The sequence below is a fragment of the Aspergillus saccharolyticus genome (assembly GCF_003184585.1).
Source record: "Aspergillus saccharolyticus JOP 1030-1 unplaced genomic scaffold BP01scaffold_9, whole genome shotgun sequence".
Taxonomy (NCBI): Eukaryota; Fungi; Ascomycota; class Eurotiomycetes; order Eurotiales; family Aspergillaceae; genus Aspergillus; species Aspergillus saccharolyticus.
The window spans coordinates 449,800-464,681 of NW_020290619.1; the positions used below are offsets into that span (position 1 = coordinate 449,800).

At 51.8% G+C, this 14,882-nt stretch overlaps 7 protein-coding genes across 7 annotated transcripts; 3 read left to right on the plus strand and 4 right to left on the minus strand.

The window, feature by feature from the left end:
- Positions 1 to 374: 374 nt before the first annotated feature.
- Positions 375 to 2,744, minus strand: BP01DRAFT_337306 (uncharacterized protein). Its single transcript, XM_025573280.1, has 2 exons — positions 2,193 to 2,744; positions 375 to 2,126 (listed from the first exon to the last, which is right to left on the minus strand). The coding sequence occupies exons 1-2, from the start codon at positions 2,692 to 2,694 to the stop codon at positions 520 to 522; spliced, it is 2,109 nt and encodes a 702-aa protein (XP_025432830.1). The 5' UTR covers positions 2,695 to 2,744; the 3' UTR covers positions 375 to 519.
- Positions 2,745 to 2,887: 143 nt separating this feature from the next.
- On the minus strand, positions 2,888 to 4,101 carry BP01DRAFT_355257 (telomere maintenance SDE2 family protein). Its single transcript, XM_025574644.1, has one exon. The coding sequence runs from the start codon at positions 3,966 to 3,968 to the stop codon at positions 3,027 to 3,029; it is 942 nt and encodes a 313-aa protein (XP_025432831.1). The 5' UTR covers positions 3,969 to 4,101; the 3' UTR covers positions 2,888 to 3,026.
- Positions 4,013 to 5,229, plus strand: BP01DRAFT_381279 (40S ribosomal eS10 domain-containing protein; the record flags this gene model as incomplete). Its single annotated transcript, XM_025577294.1, has 5 exons — positions 4,013 to 4,127; positions 4,242 to 4,413; positions 4,477 to 4,526; positions 4,706 to 4,866; positions 4,972 to 5,229. 5 exons carry the CDS (start codon positions 4,013 to 4,015, stop codon positions 5,227 to 5,229), a joined length of 756 nt encoding a protein of 251 aa, XP_025432832.1.
- Positions 5,230 to 5,526: 297 nt separating this feature from the next.
- BP01DRAFT_293007 (M20 family metallo-hydrolase) lies at positions 5,527 to 7,102 on the minus strand (the record flags this gene model as incomplete). The annotated part of the gene is made up of 3 exons (XM_025571716.1): positions 5,527 to 6,469; positions 6,525 to 6,839; positions 6,987 to 7,102. The coding sequence occupies 3 exons, from the start codon at positions 7,100 to 7,102 to the stop codon at positions 5,527 to 5,529; spliced, it is 1,374 nt and encodes a 457-aa protein (XP_025432833.1).
- A 1,152-nt stretch (positions 7,103 to 8,254) lies between these two features.
- On the plus strand, positions 8,255 to 9,742 carry BP01DRAFT_355259 (HIT family protein). The gene is made up of 6 exons (XM_025574645.1): positions 8,255 to 8,408; positions 8,515 to 8,597; positions 8,840 to 8,908; positions 9,139 to 9,231; positions 9,303 to 9,317; positions 9,397 to 9,742. The coding sequence occupies exons 1-6, from the start codon at positions 8,372 to 8,374 to the stop codon at positions 9,502 to 9,504; spliced, it is 405 nt and encodes a 134-aa protein (XP_025432834.1). The 5' UTR covers positions 8,255 to 8,371; the 3' UTR covers positions 9,505 to 9,742.
- A 295-nt stretch (positions 9,743 to 10,037) lies between these two features.
- Positions 10,038 to 12,540, minus strand: BP01DRAFT_355260 (CRAL-TRIO domain-containing protein). The gene is made up of 4 exons (XM_025574646.1): positions 11,123 to 12,540; positions 11,030 to 11,071; positions 10,883 to 10,982; positions 10,038 to 10,827 (listed from the first exon to the last, which is right to left on the minus strand). Exons 1-4 carry the CDS (start codon positions 12,269 to 12,271, stop codon positions 10,346 to 10,348), a joined length of 1,773 nt encoding a protein of 590 aa, XP_025432835.1. The 5' UTR covers positions 12,272 to 12,540; the 3' UTR covers positions 10,038 to 10,345.
- Positions 12,541 to 12,661: 121 nt separating this feature from the next.
- BP01DRAFT_390527 (DASH complex subunit DAM1) lies at positions 12,662 to 14,143 on the plus strand. The gene is made up of 4 exons (XM_025578005.1): positions 12,662 to 13,200; positions 13,262 to 13,313; positions 13,364 to 13,415; positions 13,493 to 14,143. Exons 1-4 carry the CDS (start codon positions 12,886 to 12,888, stop codon positions 13,716 to 13,718), a joined length of 645 nt encoding a protein of 214 aa, XP_025432836.1. The 5' UTR covers positions 12,662 to 12,885; the 3' UTR covers positions 13,719 to 14,143.
- The last annotated feature ends 739 nt before the right edge of the window (positions 14,144 to 14,882 follow it).

The following is a 14,882-nucleotide window of genomic DNA, read 5'->3' on the forward strand; positions in this document are numbered from 1 at the left end:
TTTAAACCCACTTCTTGATTAAAAGAAAATTTAGTCAATGACTACTGATGACTGTTAGCAATACTATGCACAACCATCAACAACCATTAACATGTGTGAATGACAAGCGTGAACTATCGCCTACAATATTTATATGTTTACAACTATCCTAATTGATGAATGATAGGTTGAGAATTCTAGACAATATTCGAAAACCAGCTACTATCAGACTAGCTAATTGGCAACTGTTGGCGACCATGATTTTTACCTTCATACCAACAATCACGTTAGAACTAGGCTTTGTACAGGGAACGTACCGTTGCTCCTGTGTTCAAAGTTCTGACCGTGTATAGCAAATATAACATCGAGGAGAGACTTTTTATATTTCACTCTATCATTTGTGCAACAATCGACTAATCCCAAAACAACACCAATCGCTATGCGAAACGCATGCTAATTTACATAAAAACACCAATTAACATCTCCCCAGCACACCCCCAAGGACGAGGACGATGTAACGGAGGAAAGGGTGACAGGAAGCTAAGAGGATGATTGTTGAGCACGACGACTGGCCTGCACCCGTTTCTTTCGGCTGATGCTCTGGCGTTTCCGCTCTTTCATCCTCCGGGCTTTAGCCTTTCTGTAATCGGCGATAAACTTCCAGGTTTCCAGGGGCGGCCGAGAGCCGATGTGGCGGCCGTGGGGGGTAAAGACCTCGACCTGAGGCGTCCGGGAGAAGCGACCCGCGTCCACACCACCACCACCACTATCGTCCTCGAATTCGGCCAGCAGGTCGCTTTCGGCATCCTCGTCGTAGTCGTCGAGTTCAAGGGCCTGGTGTTCAGCGCGAGTCTGCACGGTGAGCTCGACCCAGCCGCAGCCCTCGATCAGCACGTCGGCGGCCATCACCCGGTAAGGGAGGCGGGGAATGGGGACGCCCTTGTCTGCCGCGGCTTTAGCAATGCGGGTTGGGAGGTGGGACTTGGTCACATCCCATTGAAGGTTAATGCGGCCGGCAGAGGTGAAGGTATCGTAGGTCTCCGGGCGGAGGATGGGCTTGTTTGGAAAGTCGCGGTCGCCGGACTGTATTGCGAGGGCCTTCTGAGTGCTGGTTACGTGGGTATCGAAGGGCACGAAGCAGGCTGCCAGGACAATATCCTCGGGGTTTACGGGGGTGATGCGGATGAGGCCGCCACATAAGAGGAGGGACTGATGTCCTTTAATGGTCAGGGTGTCCTCGGGTTCCACGCGTTTCGTCATGAGAAGGTTACGTTGGTACTCGGGAAGCACGAAATCGGCGAGGTTGCCGCGTTCGAGGCCAGGAAGATCGATCATCTCGCCACGGCCGCGGCCGAAGGGAATGCGAATCGGGGAGACTGTTGTACCAGCGAGGGAGGAAACCACGGGCAGCACAGGGAACATTTCTTCACGGGGCGCGGGAGGCAAGAGGCCATCGGATGCGAGGAAGTCTGGATGCTGCTGGTTCTTTGCCTGTGATTCTTCCTCCCGTTGCTCCAAGAGGCTCGCGATCTTCTCCAGATTCTCCGAGTCCTTGGGAAAACAAGCCTCGATGAAACTGCTCTTGCCGACATTCGCCTTGCCAACTACCCACACTCCACCCCCGTGCTTCTGGATCTCCTCCTTGACTTTCTTCGTCCACCAGCCTCGCTTGGCACTGATCATGTGCACCTGGCCCAGTCGGACCTCTTCTTTCTCCAGTCCGAGGCGAATACGGAGCATGCGTCGGACGTACTCCATCTTCGAGTCGACCTGTTCCTCTTTTGCAGCTAAGAGATCAGACCTCGTAATGATGATGTGCAGGGTCGGCAGCCTCTTCGAGCCCCGATACTGGTGGGTTGCCGAGCGGCGATTCCGAGAGCGCGGATCCATGATGTTCAGCGCTTTGTGGATGTTGTCAACGAGAGACATGGGGAAGTCCACTGCATCAACCAAAAGATAGACATGATTATGTTTGTGCGGCGACTCGTCCAAGTAGGCCCGGATGGAGTCTATAGTCGGTGATATGGCCGGTACGGCTTTGTTTTCGTTCAGAAGGTCGTGGCATCGGTCACATTTCTGTGTGGGCGTCTTCGTCTTATCCAGGTATTCGCTAGCAGTGGCTATGTCTTTCTGGAGAAGGTCCTTGGCTACACATAAATTTGGATTGTTTAGCAATCAAAGACGTAGAGAAGGCGGGGTCAATCATCACTCACGCTTTCCAAGCGACTTCCCCCAGTCCGCAGTCCCTTCGGTGAGGTATTGCTGAATCCTTTCTCCGGCTTTCTGCCATTCAGCAGCTTCATCCTCTAGAAGCTGTTTCGCTACCTTTTTCTGCTTCCGGGTCTGCTTCCTGGTTTTGCTGTAATATCCGGGCTCGTTAGGATCGACAGTCTGCGCATAGGCACCACATCCAGGACAGCAAATGGGAAGCACGTCAGCCGAGATCGGCGAGGAAAAGTCGGGGGCCGAATCAGAGGAGAAGGTGACAGCTGGCAAACCAGCAGTGGAGGGTGGTTCGGTTGTGGAAGGTGAATCGGTCGTGGAGTAACTGCGTAATAGCTGGTGGTTGATACATCGACTTTCTGGCGTGCGGCGAGTAGGACCTGGCCGCGTCAAAAGGTGCAATGGGAGTCGTCCGGCGCGAGGCTGAAAATGCGACGGAAGTCGGTGTATCCTTGTTGCTCTGGGGAGTATGCGCCCAAGGTACGGCGGCATATTGGATTTGCACAGGTGAGGGAATGCAGCGAGAGAGCGTTGCAGCCAAAAATTGTGGATGGACAGCGGATGGTCTTGTCTCGATGGTCCGCTCGGCGGGCCGGAAAAAGTGGCTGTGGCGAACCCGGAGAGCTGCTGGTCATGACAACATAGTAGAGCAAATACTCGTTCAAGTTACGTTGGATCAGTGTAGATGACATTCGCGATTAATAGGTTAATATTTGAGAAGCATCATGCGAACAAAGAATAATATATGCTAAACAAAATGACAGTAATCCTAGCCCATCCCATGCGCCAATGAAAGACCATGAACCCCACACAATACAACCATTTCAAGCCTTCGCCTTTCCTTTGCCCTTCGCATCATCAGCAGGCTCCCCAGTCTCATCCTCTTCCTCCTCCGAATCACTCATAAACTCATCGTCCTCATCAAACCCGATATATCGCCTGGGCGCACTGCGATTCGAGGCTGACGGACCAGGTGCATCGACCATCTCCTCCTCCGCATCACCGACCTCATCACTGTCGTCCTCGGTAGACGGGGTATCACGATCACTGCCCTCACTCGCACTGGCACTGGTGCTCGAACCGCCGAGAATCGTATCACGTAAGTTGTCCGTCCACATGCCGTCCTTCATCGCCATTAAGACCGCCTCTCTCGCCTTCTCATTCATTTCCTCTTTATCTTCCATCCATTGACCATCGATCTTCTGCTTCCCGCCGCCGTTCTTCAACTCCTCCTGCCGCTTCTCCGCGGCCTCCACGACGGCCAGCCACCGCAGTCGCCGCTCTTCTTTCTCCTTCTTGTCCATCTCGGGCTTGAGCGCCAGGTACTCCGCCAGTGCCTTGGCTTCGTTGACGGTGCGCAGCCGCCGGCCGTCGAGGTTGCGGCTGGAGCCATTGTCGTCGCCTTGGTTGCGCTTGCGCTTGCTCGACATGCGCCCACCGGCGGCACGCAGCTGGGATCCAAAACCACCTTTACCTCCGCAGAGGGGCACGCTAAGGCGGAGAGGGAGTAGAGAGGTTGTTGCGATGGCCTCGCCATTGGAGCTGGCAAGATATGAGATAAGCGGTTCGGCGGATGGGAGGAGTTGTTTGTTATTCGTGGTGGTGAGGATCAAGGAGTGAAGTGGGATCGATGGAGGGAGGTATGATGAGATCTTGTCTGTGAGGTCGGCGAGACTTGAGGATGAGGGAAGCGAGAAGGTGACTGTGGAGGGGAGTGAGAGGCCCGGGAAGGATGAAAGGAGCACGTTGATGTTTTCCGACGCCATATTGAGGAGTGTCTGTAGTAGCAGACTGTAAGAAGAAAAGTGATATGAGCTTTGCGACGTATACGGAAGATGAGCAGAAACACAGCACTAGTGGGTTGCTGAAGGTGGAGTCGAAGAGGCGGTTGCTGAGGCGGAGGTCAAATACGGGCAATGCGGAGAGTTTCCCGCCCTCGATAAGAGCGAATCGATGACCCAATTACCTAAGCCAATATTTACCGCCTCAGGCAGAAGCCACGTGCCGTGAGTGTACTCACCTGACTAAAACCTTATCAGCCTTAGCGGAGTTGATTAGGGCGCCAACCCTGCCAACGCTTCCCGATTTGGAATCACCGCACTTTTTCCACTCGACGGCAGCCCGCTCCACTCAACATCAACTACTCTTAAACCACCCTCTTCGCGCGTTGTTAGAGCGATTCCCCGAAGAGCGCCAGGAACTCGCAACAATGTGAGTATAGACCCTTTTCAGGTCGCACCATCAAGAATGATATCATGACTGACCCCATTGAAGGCTTATCCCCAAGGAAGACCGCAAGAAGATCCACGAGTACCTCTTCCGCGGTATGTGCTCATCTTCACCACTCTCGTCGTGATGCCAGCAGACTCTCCCGGATAGTATTGATAGGCAGACGGCATAGCGCTACTCTGCTATCAGTCTATACCGTAGTAGTTTTGGCGTGGATGTATAGAGGGAAACTAGTTGCATTGACATCAGTTTACTGACGGATGACTTCCAACAGAGGGTGTCCTCGTGGCCAAGAAGGACTTCAACCTTCCCAAGCATGGCGACATTGACACCAAGAACCTCTACGTGATCAAGGCCCTCCAGTCCCTTGACTCCCGCGGTTACGTCAAGACCCGCTTCTCGTGGCAGTACTACTACTACACCCTCACCCCCGAGGTATGCTTCTTATTCACGCCGTGAAAAAAAAAAAAAAAAAAAAAAAAAAAATAAAAAAAAAAAAAAAAAAAAAAAACCATCGCCTGGATCTAACGGTGTTTCTAGGGTCTCGACTACCTCCGCGAGTGGCTCCACCTCCCCGCCGAGGTTGTCCCCGCTACCCACATCAAGCAGCAGCGTTCCCACGCTCCCCCCCGTGGCATGATGGGTGGTGAGGAGCGCGAGCGCCGTCCCCGTGCTCCCCGTGAGGGTGGCTACCGCCGCCGCGAGCAGGGTGAGAACAAGGAGGGTGGTGCCCCCGGCGAGTTCGCCCCTAGCTTCCGTGGTGGCTTCGGCCGTGGCCGTGGTGCTCCCTCTTCTTAAGAGAATGTCGCCTGCAGGTCTTCCGAGGGCTACACGGGATGTTGCTAGTGTGGCTTGAGTAGGCGTCTAGCCAGAAATTGCTGCACTATGCACTTCCCAAATCACAAAACTAAAAAAGTGGGATTATGCCTTGATTTGCTGTCTCGATACCATGACATAGTTAGGATTAATGGCATGATTCATGACTCAATATCGAACTTTTCGTAGTATATGTACACCTAGTAGGTTCTGGTCGGAGAACTTTCTCATTGGTTTGATCCCTATGAATAGTTTAACCAGGTCTTCCAACTAGACTTCCTAGCTTAAGAATCTCTTACGGTCATAACGAATTACGGCCTGCAAGATGACTGATGCGCCGGTTGCACAGTCTTCTGCCGAGCAGAACTCCTCAGGATGGTGGCTCAGCCCATCCTTGCATGGCACGAAGATCATGCTGGTCGGAACCCTCTTCGAGGTAAAGACACTGTCATGCCCTGCGCCGCTCATGATCGTTCTTGTCAGAGACTTGGGCTCCGCAGGACTGAAATCCGCAACGACTGCCTCTGCAGACTGTTGAACGCAGTCGATGCAGTCCGGGTGGAATTTCACCACTGGCGAATCAAAGTCCAGGGTCCATTCCACGCGACATGGTTTTCCAATACATTTCCCCTCTTCCGCTGCAATTGCGTCAAAGTCCTTTCTCAGTTGCTTCTCCACGACGTTGACCAATTCATCCTCTGGGCCGCGAATATCCAGACTGAAACTGACGACACCAGGAACGGTATTCACGCTGCCAGGCTTGGCTTCCACGATGCCAACGCTCGCCAAGCATCCGTGAGAGGAGGCAACCTCGCGTGCCCGAACCATCATCTGAGCGAAAGCATACAAAGCATCCGCACGGTGCTCAAAAGCAGTGGTCCCTGTGTGGGTGTCTCGACCGACGATCGTCAGCCGGAACCAGCGGTATGCTTGAACGGCCGTGACTACACCGACGTGCTGACCTGCAGTCTCGAGGTGAGGTCCTTGTTCGATATGTAACTCGAAGTGCGCAGCCATCGGTGTCTGTTTGTACGAACATGGTACGCTTCCGAGGTAACTGATTTTCTCAAGTGCTGATTTCATAGACTCCGGAGCCGAAGACGCTGTAGGTAGGGATGCGACTGTGGGCACTTCCTTGAGCTCGTGGGCTTGCGATAAGGGGATGCATTCGGCCCATACTCCAGAGGAGATCATACTGATAGGGAAACGCGCGCCTTCTTCACTATGGGAAGCTATCAGCAGGATTCTATCAAGTGAGCCAGGGCATGTTGCCATACTTTGTCCAATTGACCACGCCTACGCCACCCTCTGTTTCGATATCCATGTCGTCCATGGTCTTCAGCGCTTCGATACCGGAGAGGACGCCCAGGATGCCATCGTATCGACCGCCCGTCGGTTGAGTGTCCAGATGGCTACCAATAAAGATAGGAGGCACATCGGCCCTGCGGCCAGGACGCACTGCGAAGATGTTGCCCATCTCGTCTATGGTGACATGGCATCTGAGCGCTTTTGTCGTTTCGATGAACCAATCTCTTACTTGTTTGTCCTCTTGTGACAATGCCAGGCGCTGCATTCCCGTATCCGTGGGACCACTGCTCCAGTTATTAGTCCCCGTAGCTCCCAACTGACAATTTAACGGTTGTTGCTCGATAGGATTGAAGTAGGGTGCTCCTCAACCCCACTGAGCATAATCAACACACAAAGTATGAAGCTTCGCGAAGGGATAAGTCAGCACTTACTCTCCCCATCGGATCCCCGATCCCCACTGACAGCTATGGTGCAGATCCTTGGCGAGACGATCCTTGTTGGCTCTAAGTGCTGAGACCTGAGCCTCGGTCAACTCCGTAGATAACATGGCTTGCGTCGAAGAGACAGAAAATGGGCGACTTTGACTTGGGCGGATAATCCTCGCTGGGAGTAGTGTGTGCAAGTTGAGCGCAAATTTCGCTACACTGGCAGTCGCAGAGGTATAGACTCGGAGGTAAACCATCTTGAATGTCCTAAGAGGCAGTGGAGGGGTTTATGTACTTTGCATTTAGCAGTAGGACCCCTCCTTGTTGGAGTCACTTACTTTGATAAGAGAGGAGGCCGATAAGATAGCAACCTACTGTACGTATGCACGTACTGTAGCTGCCATGGTGCTGCGGGGGTGAACAGTCTCGGTCTCCTTGCCGAATCATGTGGCTGATGATACGTCTCGGCAAAGACTCTGGGGCAATTCCGGCAGGGCCATCATCGTATAGAACAGCCCTTTCAAGGTTTAGTCTACACGATGGAGTTCAGGTGTGGAGTGGTTATACCCGCTAAGGCAGTTGCTGCCGACTGTTCTGTATGAGCGATGCGATTACTCCACCCAATTCATACTCGGCATACAATCATAGATCGGAGTCACATTATGTGGATTGCAAGTATGCTGTCTCGATGAGAGCAACCACCTTGAGATGGTGTCAAAGATCAGACTTCCAAGGATAGAACTTCAAAGCTGGCACCTGTCCATCCAACCAAGTGATCCATACGCAGGAAACACAGCCGTAGCATGCGCAGCGAGCGTTGTGCTGTCTTGCTGTCTGTATATGGGCTGCACCTGGCGCTCAAAGACAAGCCGTTACGCCCACCCACCCTCGAGCCAAATGAAACGCACCGAAAACGCCAGAACACCTTTCCCAGGGGCTTAAAAATTCAGGAAAAATCAGCATCCCTGAAAGACTTCCGTAACGAGACCATTGGCGGATAAAAAGAAAAACAATAAAATCGACAGCTGTGTCGAAGGAAAGGTCCAAAGATTGAGAAGAGGAGTCTTTTGGGCAAACCACGGCCATCTCTGGTAAAAGGCAAGAAATGGGTTCTGAGCTAGTTTGTCCCACTCCTCGGAGGTTGACATTCAATGTGTTTACTATACTACCTTTTTGCAAACTCCAACCCGGGTTCGAGCCGCGGCCGACGCACCCTCGCCTCCTGCCCCTCTTTTCTTTTCATTTTCTCCAATTCCTCGTTTCGCTTCCGCCTTGAGCTTACTGTTTGAACTGAGTAGACCTTCCTCAACCCCGCATTCGGTCATCTCGACTCTGTTCCAAGCTCAAAAACACCTTACCACATTTCAAGTCCACCACGTACATACAGCAAAATGTCTGCGGCCTGTGTCTTCTGCAAGATTATCAAGGGTACTTTACTGTCTCTCCAGTCTCCTGTCATGTTTCATACCATTTTAGCCACTGCTCCTACACGACCTGCACTCCCTAACAGCTAGCTAATCAGAGTAATGAACAGGTGACATCCCTTCCTTCAAGCTCTTCGAGAGCGACAAGGTCTTCGCTTTCCTTGACATTCAGCCCCTTAGCAAGGGTCACGCGGTAAGTATTCTATTGATATGAGCATATTCCCTAACCATCTGGCAATAATCTTGACCCCGCACGAACCATTGTCTCTTGCACATGAACACAACAACATAACCGATTGAGCAATAACACTTCTCGACAATGATCTTTCCCCCCCCCACCCCCCCCCCTTCCCCCAATCGTGCAATCAGAACCCCTCACTAAGTCAGCGAAGAAGGAAGCACCACCACGCTAACCAGTGATATCCCTTGCAATAGCTCGTCATCCCCAAGTACCACGGTGCCAAGCTCACCGATATCCCCGATGACCACCTCCAGGAACTCCTGGTAAGTGACTTTGAGAACTGAGCCCCTCGAAACCGCCAATAATCTTCCTGCGGAGGAAGATCACCTTGGCTTTATTTATAGGCCACGAGATCAGATCTGCGGGGACCTTGGGAGAGACGCTCAGCGCCCCCACCCGCCGGTTTGGAAACGCCCACTGCACCATGCCACAACTTCCTTCCCCTGTACGGCTTTGTTGGTTTCCCAGGCTCTAACCTCTCTCAACAATCTAGCCCGTGGCAAAGAAGATCGCCCAGGCCGTGGGTGCCACCGACTTCAACATTCTGCAGAACAATGGCCGCATAGCGCACCAGGTCGTTGACCATGTATGAGAACCCCCCTCCTCCGATGTGCAGTAAAGGGAGTGTCAAGCTGATGCATTTCTCTATCAATCTAGGTCCACTTCCACATGGTAAGCTCTCGTGTCGCTCAAATGAAGAGAGAAACAGGCGACTGCTTTCGATACTAACCATCCTCGTCCTCGCACCTAGATCCCCAAGCCCAACGAGACCGAGGGACTCGGCATCCAATGGCCCACCCAAGAGACGGACATGGACAAACTCAAGGCTTTGTTCGAGGAGGTCAAGTCGAAAATGTAAATCTCCGGGAAAGTGCCCTGTAACCGCTAGTTTTTGCAAGAAGGAAATGCACAGCGATCACACTATGATCCATCTTTATCATGAATGAATGAATGAATGCTTGGGCAAGATTGCAGCATTTCTCAGCCAGCAGTAACATTTGAATTTTATCTTTGCGACGAGAGGGGATTGTACCATTGTTTGAGAGTGAATTTGCCTATTGTGAGATGAATTGATGAATTGGTGCAAGACGGATTAGCATCTCCGGGCTGCTCACTTGATTACTCATTGAGGAAGTCTCAAAACAAAACAGTACTTCTCTCGTAGTCCGCCACGGATCATCTGAAACACGACTAAATCCATACACCATGTAGATACCATTGTTTTTACAAATCTCTTGGGCAAGGTTTCAGAACAAAGTTCAGGACGCGGTGCCTGTTCATGAACCGTGATCGACAGTTAAGCTCATTTTTTGGGTCAAATGAAAGACATGCCCGATCAGGTAAATGCTTCTTTCACTGCAGTGCCCAAGGAACTGTTCAGTGGAATCACAGCTGCATGACGAGTCAAATTTGCGATAATGATATAGTCTGACCGACAAAAGCTAAAGCCAATGCTTTGGCATTGTCAGATTTCAATTTCGATTCTAATACCAGCCAAGAATCTTATGAGGCGTTTCCGGACAATAGGAAGATCCAACTCAATTGTACATATAGACATGTTCCTTCCAGGTCGCCATACAGCGCCGGGGCATCATTAGGACCCGCAGAATCATCTATCATATCACACAGCGTAACGAAACTCAACAATAAGTATTTATACACAGACCTTTATAAGGTAGGCGAGCCCGGACGTCTAGGTTCTATCCTTCGTACAACGCGTTTCCCTTCGTCTTGACCTCAGTCGGGTAAAACTCAATCTTGCCGCCTCCTTGGATGATGTTGACTCGATCGTAGAGGGAGGTAGCCCGAACATAGGAGTCGAGCTCCCAGTACTGAGCTCTCAGTCGGTCAATAAGACCGTTCCTCTTCTCGGTCGCCGCTTTGAGAGTCGAGTCGTCCTTCTTCTGGCTGGCTGCAATCCAAGCAATCGTGGCATCTTGCACTTCTTTCGCGAGTTGTTGTCGCTCGGCAATCATCGCGTCCCGTTTGGCAGTGTCTTCCAGGTCTTTGTTCTCATCGGGTTCAGCCTCGACATACTTGTAGGCCCAGTTCTCGTCACCCTCGAGCTCTTTCCAAATTTGGTCCCGAGGAATGAATTTCTCCAAGTCCTGGACATTCTTGGTAAACTGGATCTTCGAGGCAACCACGGGATCGAGCCAGCCTTTGATGACGTTCCAGATTCCTAGAGTACCATGGTCAGGAAGTTGCAGGTTGAAGAGCCATGAAGAGAGACAAACCTGAGAAGATCCAGGGAGCCTTGTGAATCAGAACTACTCCCAAGCACTCTGGGTAGTTGGCTTCAAAACACTTGATCATATACTTGACTGGGTGATAGTCCTGCGAGCGGTGAGTATGAACCAGGCGGAGGATGGAACGGAACGTACCATGTTGCTTAGCGAAAAGTCGGTCATATCAAAGACAACGCACTAGTCTCAGTTAGTGTATGCCTTCCTAATATTATATGCTCGTTTACTCACAGCTGTTTCAACCGGAGGCGCCAGCATCATCCGAGCTGTCTCGATAGTATAGACAGTGAAGCGATCCAGAGCCTCCACCTCCTGATCCCCTGCTTTGTGCAAGCGCACTCTGACCACACAGATCGGCCGGCCGGACCTGTCGACACCATGCAGGAAACTTTTGCCCATGCGAAATTGCAGTAAGAAGTCCTCGCCTGCCTTCTTCTCATCGGGATCGGAGCTCTGGCTCTGCTTCAAAGCGCCATGCTCGCCGTTTTTCATAATATCTTCGTCAAGCTTCACCTCCTGTAGTCTCCACCGGAGCGTAGAGATCAGCATGATCAGTGCCTTCTTCACATCCCACTTCCGCGCCCGCAGAAAACGGAGCAGCAGCGAGTCAGGATTGTCGTGCTTGATCATATTCCATAAGCTGGCCCGGATCTCCTCGGGTTTCATATCAATCAGAGCCTGCTGGAACTCCTTAGATTGTCCGTATTTGTCGTCGCCATCAGTGATGCTGATGGAAGCCAGACTGGACGAGATGTCGCTTGCCGACTGGGAACTAGCTGAATCGTCTTCAGCATCGTCGCCACCTCTTCCGAAAAGGCCGAATCGCCGTTTGGAAGACTTCTTCTTCTCCTGGGCTGGGCTGGGGGAGGGCGTCTCGCTGGGTTGTTGCTGCAACTGCTCGAGACCTTCCACACCACAGACTTTCAGGAGCAAGACCCAGAATTCCTGGAGCTTTGCTTCCTGTTCGGGGGTGAGGTTACCCACAGTTCCTGGTTGAGCTTCAACAGGCATGGTCTTCAACGTATCAATTATACCGAGAAAAGGCGAGGTTGTTTCTTGATGAGAATTCGAGATATCAGGCGAAGGGAGACGTTCGTCGGCGACTGTCCAGTATTTATTCTTTAGCCAGCTTCCTGCACCGACCAGAACTAAGGCGACTGTGATCGTCCAGAAAGTTGAAGCCTTCCTCGGTTCGTACGGATGCGATGGGAAAGTGGAGTAAACCCTCGTTGAGTGAGACCAAGATATAGGGCTTGGAGTGCGATACACGGACTGGGGGATCTGTGCACGGCCTAGATAATGAAGTCTCGCGGGCGCAGGAAGGATGGAATTGGCCGAGGAACGAAGCAGACGGCGGCGCAAGGAAGAACAAGCATGCATGTGCTTCTCTTTGGCGACTCCCGGAAAGAGAGAGGATGGGATGAGTCTGGGTTTGGGGATCTGGTTTCTCGGGAAATCCGGAGTTTGTTGCGCCAAAAGCTCAAGGTGAAACGTGAGAGGATGATCAGACCCTCGAAAATTGAGCCGGGAATGCGGGGAAAGAGGAAGGCAAGAAGAGCAGCAGAGGCGAACCTAAGGAAGGAGTCACGCTTGGAACAGTCAGGGTCCGAACTGCGATCGGAGTGTCTTAAACCGGGGGGGGGGAGATGGGAGGGAGGGGGGCGCACTAACTTAGGGAGGTGGGGGTGAATAAATTGTTGAAATGAGAGGATCCGGTCGAATTATCCAGGCATTCCTATATCATCATCCAGGGGGATATGCCTGCTCCAGAATCGAGTCCTAATAATAGTCAGGCCCATTAATTAGTGAACACTAACCTGCTCCAGGCAGAAGAACAGGTTAACTGCCTGATAGACCTGGCAGCAATTGCATTGGAGGGGGTCCAGTGACCGCACCTTCCCAAAGCGGGGATCATCAACAGTCCGCACCCCAAACAACCCATCAACAATCAATTATTAGACAGTACTCACTCTCCCGCTTCAACCACTGTCATTATGGATACTTTTTCTCGCTCGACCTCGCGCCCGCGCCCTTCCTCTCGGCCTACGACCCCCTTGCGCCCCAGCTCACGTTCCTCTTTTCGCGAAGTTCATGGGTATGGAAGCAGTATCGGCACTGCAGGCTACACTCAACCCGCCATCAATGCGTTGGAACCACAATTCGCGGAGCTGGCAGACTCGATGGCGGATCTGGAAGCCAACTTCATGCACCTGCAGTTAATGCATGAAAGCTTGACGCGGTTTAGTGAAAGCTTCGCCAGCTTCTTGTACGGCATGAACATGAATGCTTTTTGCGTAGACTTTCCCGAGGTATGGCATTATTCCGGTACAAATCTTGAATCCGTGGGCGATCACTCAATTGCAATCGCAGGCACCAATACCAGAATCATTCCGGAGGGCTAAGCAAGCGGAGTCACAAAGCGGTATAGCCCTCTGGTTCATCTTTTACATATACTGTATTGACATCGGACAGCAGCTGAAGCGGCGGCAGTGCAAGCGGCCAATGAAGCAGAAATGACTTTCATGTGAGTTTTGTCTCTGGTGCACTTTGGCCCGTATATATATTTTCTAGATGCTAGCTAAACACCTGTCTGCGCTTTAGGACTACGGATACCTCATTTGTCGAAAACCCACCGAGCATCATCTCCTCGAAACCCCCCCCGAGAATCCCGGCTCCTTCGCGGGGATCTACAAGAGGAACCACGAGGGGGTCAACCAGAGGGACAACTAGGGGAACGCGCGGTTCGACCGCGGGGCGCTATGCAACAAGAGGCTCTAGTCGAGGATCTCGTCCAAGCGCATTGCCCCGGGGAAGAGGTATTCGGTGAATGGACGCGGTCGAGTTGGTTGCTCAACATAGGGCGATAAAGCTTGTAGCAAAGACCAGGTTCTTGAAGCATTGCGCCCTGGAATTCCGGCCCATGAAAGAGCCTTGCGCTCGTTCACGCGACTGGCGGGACCGGCCAGGATAAGATTTCCTAGCCATATATCAACCCACCTAACGGGAAATGATGGAGCCGAGCTTGCGAAGCGACTTTTATCATGTCTCGCTTGCTAACTTATGCTGGCCGGCAAGGGAATCCTATCTGAGAAATATTACCTCCGAAGGACTATACTGTGTACAAAGCGGGTGTTGCTGATTTAGTCTTGAGGTAGTTCTGCAATGCTCAATGGCGTGATGCATGATGATCTCTTCAAGTGAATGCAGAGAAAGCCAGCGTGAAGAGGCGCAACCATTTTTTGCACTCTGATGTGTACTCTACTCCTGTCTTCAGCTAAGACGAAGCGTAGTTGATGTTAACAATAACGGTGTATTGTGTTACTGTAGCGAAGAAGGCGATTTCGGATCAAGTGCGGATCCGGCTTCTTGTCGCCGCCGGAGCAGCCGCGGCGACCCTTGCAAAAAAAAAAGATCTGACTTGCTTCTTGCACATTCTCATCCACGAATTCCAGGGCAATCTGTAACTGTTTGTCCTCGGGACTATCGCTTTGTGCTAGTTTGAATCTCTTATGCTTCTCTTCTTGTAACCCTAGCATTGGTTGCTGAGGCGAGAGCGACGAGGAGCTCCCCAAGAATCCACACCCGCTTTCCGATCCCCGACAGCGGAACCCGCCCGGTGGCTGGCGGAGTCTCTCCAGTGTGTCACTCACGGGCTGCTGCTGCTGCTGCGACTGCTGTGACTGCTGCATCAGTGCATCTACATTGTTTCTTCTGCTGTGTTCTACATTGTTCCCATTAGGTACTTGGATTGATCATGATTTCTCCCCCTACTCATTGTCCCTTATTGTTCCTCAATAGTCACTAATGTGGATGACACCTAGACCTTCCCCCGTGTTGCAATGCATGGATTCTGTCTAATCTGCAGTTGACCTGCTGAGCATCAAGTTCTCCTCTTCACTTGCCCCCAAAGAGTCTCACCTTGGCTGCGCCAGTGTGACTCTTGCTGCACTCTTTTTCAAAATCAGTCATATCGCTCATTCAATTCAATTTA

What these genes read in the sequence shown, in the direction of transcription:
- BP01DRAFT_337306 (XM_025573280.1), bottom strand. Translation starts at nt 2,694, where the DNA reads ATGCCGCCGTACCTTGGGCGCATACTCCCCAGAGCAACAAGGATACAC. An exon ending in GGGGAAGTCGCTTGGAAAGC is followed by an intron (nt 2,127 to 2,192) that starts GTGAGTGATGAT and finishes ATTTATGTGTAG; the next exon opens with CCAAGGACCTTCTCCAGAAA.
- BP01DRAFT_355257 (XM_025574644.1), bottom strand. Translation starts at nt 3,968, where the DNA reads ATGGCGTCGGAAAACATCAACGTGCTCCTTTCATCCTTCCCGGGCCTC.
- BP01DRAFT_355259 (XM_025574645.1), top strand. Translation starts at nt 8,372, where the DNA reads ATGTCTGCGGCCTGTGTCTTCTGCAAGATTATCAAGG. An exon ending in CTTCTGCAAGATTATCAAGG is followed by an intron (nt 8,409 to 8,514) that starts GTACTTTACTGT and finishes AGTAATGAACAG; the next exon opens with GTGACATCCCTTCCTTCAAG. An exon ending in ACCACCTCCAGGAACTCCTG is followed by an intron (nt 8,909 to 9,138) that starts GTAAGTGACTTT and finishes TCAACAATCTAG; the next exon opens with CCCGTGGCAAAGAAGATCGC.
- BP01DRAFT_355260 (XM_025574646.1), bottom strand. Translation starts at nt 12,271, where the DNA reads ATGCATGCTTGTTCTTCCTTGCGCCGCCGTCTGCTTCGTTCCTCGGCC. An exon ending in ACTTTTCGCTAAGCAACATG is followed by an intron (nt 10,983 to 11,029) that starts GTACGTTCCGTT and finishes CACCGCTCGCAG; the next exon opens with GACTATCACCCAGTCAAGTA. An exon ending in GGCTCCCTGGATCTTCTCAG is followed by an intron (nt 10,828 to 10,882) that starts GTTTGTCTCTCT and finishes ATGGTACTCTAG; the next exon opens with GAATCTGGAACGTCATCAAA.
- BP01DRAFT_390527 (XM_025578005.1), top strand. Translation starts at nt 12,886, where the DNA reads ATGGATACTTTTTCTCGCTCGACCTCGCGCCCGCGCCCTTCCTCTCGG. An exon ending in TTTGCGTAGACTTTCCCGAG is followed by an intron (nt 13,201 to 13,261) that starts GTATGGCATTAT and finishes TTGCAATCGCAG; the next exon opens with GCACCAATACCAGAATCATT. An exon ending in GAAGCAGAAATGACTTTCAT is followed by an intron (nt 13,416 to 13,492) that starts GTGAGTTTTGTC and finishes TCTGCGCTTTAG; the next exon opens with GACTACGGATACCTCATTTG.